Source organism: Montipora capricornis, chromosome 9 (genome assembly GCF_036669925.1).
Source record: "Montipora capricornis isolate CH-2021 chromosome 9, ASM3666992v2, whole genome shotgun sequence".
Lineage (NCBI taxonomy): Eukaryota > Metazoa > Cnidaria > Anthozoa > Scleractinia > Acroporidae > Montipora > Montipora capricornis.
This window is the reverse complement of record NC_090891.1, coordinates 192501-200000: the sequence shown is the minus strand read 5'-3', so window position 1 is coordinate 200000 and position 7500 is coordinate 192501. Positions and strand designations below refer to the sequence as shown.

The 7500-nt window shown below is 37.4% G+C and overlaps 1 protein-coding gene and 1 pseudogene across 1 annotated transcript in view; one reads left to right on the top strand and one right to left on the bottom strand.

Annotated features, from left to right (window-relative positions):
- The window catches only part of LOC138016339 (fibroblast growth factor receptor 1-like), a 53145-nt pseudogene that overhangs the window by 12743 nt on the left and 32902 nt on the right, over window positions 1-7500 (top strand).
- Window positions 6394-7500, bottom strand: part of LOC138016095 (uncharacterized) — a 4394-nt gene continuing 3287 nt past the window's right edge. The window contains exons 3-4 of the mRNA XM_068863268.1: window positions 6601-6643; window positions 6394-6482 (exon numbers count right to left, since the gene is read on the bottom strand). Of these exons, the coding sequence (XP_068719369.1) occupies window positions 6394-6482; window positions 6601-6643 (132 nt within the window). The remainder of the gene's footprint in view (window positions 6483-6600; window positions 6644-7500) is intronic.

The window sequence follows — 7500 nt, the reverse complement described above, 5'->3', positions numbered from 1 at the left end:
TGAGAGTGTTGCAAATGGCTGGTAAGAATCGGATATTGTTGTACACGAATTAGAGAAGGAAAATAGAATATTTTGGACATGTCATGAGACACGATGAGTTGCTAAGTGTAATAATGGAAGGAAAAGTTGAAAGAACAAAAGCAAGAGGACGACAGAGAAAAATGTATTTAAATGATATTTGCACATGGACCAATCAGGAAAAGGAAAATGTTACTATTAGGAAGTATAAGGATGGAGAAAGTATCACATGACCTCCTACCTCCCCAGGAGATGGAACTTTACATGACACGAGTTAACGCTATTTCTTATTAATGAGGTGTAAACATGTGTCAGGTACGCTGTGTATACTAGTCCTTGCAATGACTGCCAACGTGAGTATAATATCGGACAAACCAAACGTCAGTTTGGCGTGCGTTTAAAGGAGCATGAAAGAGCAATATTCCTTTGCATAAAAATAGTGAAGCTTTGTCGTAACATTCCTGTCAGACCAACCATAAAATTGGATGAGATATGTCATTCAAACGTTATCACGCCATCTGGCGGTACTATCAACGCCTTTCATTGGAATCTTGGCACATTAATTCCGCCCACGCTCCTTCAAAACGTGATCATGGCGGTTTTTTCAAGTTTTACCCTACACCTATTTACACCTTATTGATAAGAGGTGACGCTCATTAGTGATCGTATGAAAGGAGTAGTATAAAATCTTTATATCAAGCCTAGAAAAGACACTAGGCAGAAGTATCGAAACGTGGTCTTCAATCGGAATTTTTAAAAGTGCATTCATTTTAAGCTGAGTGGAGCAGCATGAAACTATGTTACATTTACTTTCCAACTGATTGGTAACCGGAATTATCTTTATATTGTAGTCGAAATTTTCCTTTTATTAACACTGATTTCATTTCATTTGAGCAATGGGCTGGATTTTGTGAGAATTTTTATCTCACCGAATTGCGCCATTTTAATCTCAGAACTTCCCACTGCTGAGATATCTTCAAACCCATATCCCACAATGCTGGAAGGGGATAAACTGACATTGACTTGCAAAACCAATGAAGTTACATCGCAAATCAAGTGGAAAAAGAATAACGTTTTGAAGATTCCAAGGGCCAACATCACTGAAAACGGTGACAGCAGCATACTCGTTATTGAAAAAGTTGAAGTTTCTGACAGTGGTGAATACTCATGCCAAGCACTGAACAAGGAAGGCTCTGCGTCCTCTTCTGTTGATATCGAAATAAGAGGTAAAATTGTCACCGATGCAGAATTGTGTAGTTGTCTAATAGTGGTTGGGGAATATAACAATTTGCTTTAATTAATTAATTAATTAATTAAGGTGACTAAACACATGTTTGATTACTTATACTTACATTTCTGCCAAATTTATTCAATTGGAAGCTCAAACTTGATCACTGATAAGTGCTACCACGAAAGTTTATATTTTTGACAGTCAATGTTCTCTGCAAGCTCTTACCGTGGTATCGCATCTACAATCGGCGTCAAAATAAGTTGACACATTGTGTCTGTACAGCCGTTTTTAAGCTTAAAAGAACGGGGCTGTTTGTACCAAGCTTTAAATTTTCGAAAAGACCCCCTCCCCCATTGAATATTGTCTGTTTGTAGTCAAAGATCACACGAATAGACCAATTTCGATATATTAAAATTCAGTCCTAAACAAAAGACATCATCTCGAGGCTCTGGGGATTAAACTCATACAAATCCTTACATTTATTCCCCAGAGCCTCGAGCTGATGCCTTTTGTTTAGGACTGAACTTTAATATATCGAAATTGGTCTATTACGAAACAACATTGTTAGGGGGAGGGGAGAATTGGGTAGCCTAGCAAGGACAAAGAGTTAAGAATGATAGCTAATGACGGAATAGGGGGTTGAAAAGGCCAATGTGTAAACAATTTTGTCCCCGACTGTAGAATAAAAAAACAAGGCCTAACTGATAGTTTTTCCTCAAGGAATGAGTTGCCAGTGATCCGATCCCTGCTTTATACGCAAAGGGTACTGCGATCGTCAGGGGGCCAACATTGCAAGTCGCTGTAAGAAAATGTATAGCGGAAAATTCTTTCCACGTCCAAAAAACGAGTTTGGAGAGAGATCAACGCTTTTGTTTCTACATTTTATTCAGAAATCGATCTGGGCAATGTTGATACGTGTCAAGTGTAAGTTTTTGTTTGAATTACCTTGAAATATGAGATATAATTTGCTGATTAACTTCCTTGCTAGCGTAATGTTATAAAGTTTATTGTGAAATGGTCTTGAAATGTTTAAAAATAAGGGTATAAATCTGGAGGAAATAACTCAAAAAAGCCTTTTAAGTGGCATTTACGTATGTATAGCGGGCTGGCTTTTCTAAACTCAGCAATTCAAATAATATTGCAAATATGCCTAGTGGCAATCATTGTGCTGTGTTGGGTTGTGACAAAGATCGAAGGTACCCAGAAAAGCATAAGATTCTTCCTCACGTTGAAATATTAAGATTTTACTCGCCCACGAACAACATAGATCATTTGTCGTGGGCTGCTGGCTAGAGCTATTAATCCTGACCAAGTCAAGGTGTCAATGCGTACAAAGGTATGTTCATATTGTACGTGGTTACAGAACCTCTGAATGTCCTACCGACCAACTTCGTATATAGAAGAGTCCGATTGTGAGAGTAAACCTCAAAGACCTGCTCCAAAGATCAGATCTACGGAGAACTAGTATATGGAGATGACGCTTTTTACGAATTGTTTGAAGTTGAACCTTGACAAAATTGCTTGGATCCAGTCACTGTGACTTTACTACTTGTAGATGGTAGTTTGACAGAAGCAAATCTTTTTTTTTTTAACAGTTGAGGCATATCGAAATCAATTGAAACATATAACCTACCTCGAGGCAGATTAGGAGATTGAAATATGGTTTGCTGGAGTGTAAGTATCGTAATACATTGAAGTGATTCAGGGATTCACGTACCCACAGAGTTTGAAGAAAATAAAAGCGGCTCAAAAACCGTTGGATTTTTCTCAATCAAACTATAACTTAACCTATGGATTTCCTCATGTTTCTCATCAGTCCTTTCATCCCTCGAGAGAGCAATAGCTTTGTAAAGACAATTTCCATCTGCAGTCTGCAGTCTCTGACAACGACTTCCCTGTTTTAAGGTCGTAAATTTTCTAGAAGCCATAATTCGTTTACGCAAGACGTAACTAATCAGAAAACACCCTATACACACGAAAATACAATTTAATGGCTTTATTGAGTTACTTACTTCAGATTTATATCAAATTTTGTTATATTTCGAGACCATAACGTGATGTCAACATTTCAAAATAAACCTTATGCAAGCAAGGACGTTAATCAGTAAATGTTATTTCATATTTCACGGTTATTCAAACATAAACTTACATTTTCCACGCGTCAACATTGCCCCAATCGATTTGTGACAAAACAGGGTCTCATCCTATCCGCGCAACGAGAGCCGCATACAATAATGCCTGTGGGCTTGTCACAAGTGGTCACTTAACAGTATAGAAATAAACAAAGAATTAAAGCGATTTCGGTCCTTTTGATTTTTACCATCGTAAATGCATTACATATTTTTATAATTCCCCCGGCATTGTAAAAATATGTAAAAAAGTATGAAATATTTTTAAAATACCATCGTTAAAACTTGGAAAGCATTTGTTTACTGGTTTTGACTGGTATCAACAACAGTTTTAAAGGTGAAAAACTAGTCAACGATCCCACCTAACCATATGGTTTCTTAATGGCAGAAGGCTGTAGCTGGTAACAAACTTGAGAAAATTTGTTTGTGTAAAAAAATTTTTTTTTTTTTTTTTTCCGAGAATCATGAAATGGTCATTTAACTGCCTGTAAGATTTAAAACGGTCATTTTATTTTCCTTACTCAGCATTAGGTGCTTTTACTCCTCGAGCTTAACGCCAATATCTTCTTAATTAAAGAAGGTTACAGTTATATTCCTTTGTATAGCTTTCAGCGATCTGGATCAAGGAGAAAGCGACGTCATTTACTCACTTACTTAAATTTTGGGCTCTCAGGATTTAAAATTCGTGTTCTGCGTACTAAGTAAGCCGCGTTCACACACTGCACTTTTAAGCTGAGAGTAAATGACCTCACTTTCTGTTCATATGGAAATAAGAGGTAAAACTATTTTGGATATAGAATTGTGTAGTTGTTTAATAGTGGCTGGAATATCTTACATTCTGCAAATAGTCAGTGATATTTGATCTAAAAGAAATTTCGTTATATACAGTTTACTCTTATAAAGTATTTTCCCAAAATACTCTTATTTTAATCAGTCGCTCCTATAGTTTCCCCACAACACCAGACTGTCGTTGAAGGACAAACAACCAACATTAGCTGAAAGGCGAGTGGTGTACCACATTTAAAACTATCGTGGAAATTTGAAAATGGAGAGCTTCCTACGGGTGCTGTCATTACAAATACTTGGAATCCGTGACTTCTTCTGTTACCAAAGACTGCAAAGAGTATGGAGGGATGGTACCAGTGTATAGCCAAAAACAAGGCTGGTGAAGAAAGTTCCAATTCTACTCTTCATGTATTAGGTTTAATTTTTTTGTGCTATGAGTTCTGTTTACAATTTAGATCACGAGTTACGTGTTTTTGAAAACAAAAGGGTTTGAATTGAATAGATTTAATTCCAAATAAAATCAAGAGAGTATGAATCATACTCTCTTGATAAAATAAATTACAGTTCAAAAGGCAGCCAGGTGGATTTCCCGCTACTCCGGCTTAAAAGGAATGCAGCTTATAGAAATTAGGATTTACGACAAGACTTTTTGCAATCCTACCCAGTGCCTTCTCCAGGGGTGATCTAAAGCTAATAGGTGAATCCTTTTATACGCGCCCTAGTTAGCACACATTAAACACAAACTTGGTGAAAAGATTGCAGGCTTTTAAAATGTGGTCTTGGAGAAGAATGATCAACATTAGCTGGAAAAAGAAGCTTGCCAATGGAAGAGTGTTGCAAATGGCTGGTAAAAATCGGAGGTTGTTGTACACGAATTAGAGAAAGAAAATAGAATATTTTGCATATGTCATGAGACACGATGAGTTGCTAAGTGTAATAATGGAAGGAAAAGTTGAAAGAACAAAAGCAAGAGGACGACAGAGAAAAATGTATTTAGATGATATTTGCACATGGACCAATCAGGAAAAGAAAAATGTTACTATTAGGAAGTATAAGGATGGAGAAAGTATCACATGACCTCCTACCTCCCCAGGAGATGGAACTTTACATGACACAGGTTAGCGCTAATTCTTATTAATGAGGTGTAAACATGTGTCAGGTACGCTGTGTATACTAGTCCTTACAATGACTGCCAACGTGAGTATAATATCGGACAAACCAAACGTCAGTTTGGCGTGCGTTTAAAGGAGCATGAAAGAGCAATATTCCTTTGCATAAAAATAGTGAAGCTTTGTCGTAACATGCCTGTCAGACCAACCATAAAATTGGGTGAGATATATCATTCAAACGTTATCACCGCCATCTGGCGGTACTATCAACGCCTTTCATTGGAATCTTGGCACATTAATTCCGCCCACGCTCCTTCAAAACGTGATTATGGTGGTTTTTTCAAGTTTTACCCTACACCTATTTACACCTTATTGATAAGAGGTGACGCTCATTAGTGATCGTATCAAAGGAGTAGTATAAAATCTTTAGATCACCCCTAGAAAAGACACTAAGCAGAAGTATCGAAACGTGGTCTTCAATTTTTAAAAGTGCATTGCAGCATGAAACTATGTTACATTTACATTCCCAGCGATTGGTAAGCGGAATTATCTTTATATTGTAGTCGAAATTTTCCTTTTATTAACACTGATTTCATTTTATTTGAGCAATGGACTGGATTTTGTGAGGATTTTTATCTCACCGAATTGCGCCATTTTAATCTCAGAACTTCCCACTGCTGAGATATCTCCAAACCCATATCCCACAATGCCGGAAGGGGATAAACTGGTATTGACTTGCAAAACGAATGAAGTTACATCGAAAATCAAGTGGAAAAGAATAACATTTTGAAGATTCCAAGGGTCAACATCACTGAAAACGGTGACAGCAGCATACTCGTTATTGAAAAAGTTGAAGTTTCTGACGGTGGTGAATACTCATGCCAAGCACTGAACAAGGCAGGCTCTGCGTCCTCTTCCGTTGATATCGAAATAAGAGGTAAAATTGTCACAGATGCAGAATTGTATAGTTGTCTAATAGTGGTTGGGGAATATAACAATTTGCTTTACTTAATTATTGAAGGTAACTAAACACATGTTTGATCACATATACTTACATTTCTGCCAAATTTATTCAGCTGGAAGCTCAAACTTGATCACTGATAAGTGCTACCACGAAAGTTTATATTTCCGTCTTTCTCACTGCGTTCGTACGAAGGAAAATAATTTTCCTTCTCCAGTATGCTGACGCATAAAACACACTACAACAAGGTAAAGGCAGGCAGAGTGCAAACACTTGCCCGGCGGTAGTTTTAATGGCATCTAAGATGTGAATTACAATGAAGTATTGAAGAAAAGGATAAATACAAGAAAAAACGCGCTAAAGAATAAAGGCAGGCAGAGTGCGAACACTTGCCTGAAGTACAACCAAACTTCACAATATATGTGACAAAAAATTATGTAAGGATGAAAAAGAAAATAAATTTACAAAATTAGTGCAAAGAAAAGACTGTCCATGAAAACTGAAAAAACACTGTCAGAAAACTAAGATACAGATATAGATAACAGATACAGGTCGTACTAGACTAGCAAAATATGCCAAGCAATGTGGCAACAGAGAACTAGAGCCTAAAACGAGGGAAAAAATCTTGTTAACTGCAATCTACTTTTTAAAGGGTCTTTAACGTACATATTCTTAGCTTTTTCGGATCTCCAGCGATCGTGGAGCATAAGTAATCTGTCGGAGTCATCAGATCTAGGTAGATTTTTGGCTATAAAAGTCGCCCCAACCACCCTGAGACTATGAGTGCTGAAGCCTTTCGAATCTGTGTCTATGACTGACAGGGTTTCTTTAATTAGTTCATTACTACACTTCGCACCCCTCTCGCCGGCTCTAGACAACACCAAAAACATAATCTGGTGCGTGACTCGTGCATGGTGCCTTCGGACAGACAGGACCAGCGCTTCATTAACCAACATAGTCTTACACTGTGAATGAGCTTATGAAACCATATTGACAATACATGAACATCAATGCGAATATAGTTGCAATAGCCTGAAAAATGTACATAGAAATGTATCTATCTAGACGAAGTGTATAATACAGATAACCGTAGTCAAAAAACTTAAGTGCAAGGGTAGTGCATAAGTGAAAAAATTCGCACAACAGGAAACTAGGAAAAAAACTACGGAAAATACAGCGGCGATACGTTGCCTGATACGAAAACCCGGGGTAAAAACCCAGTGGGAAAAAACCCGGGAACGTATTCCTCGATCGAATGCAACGCAT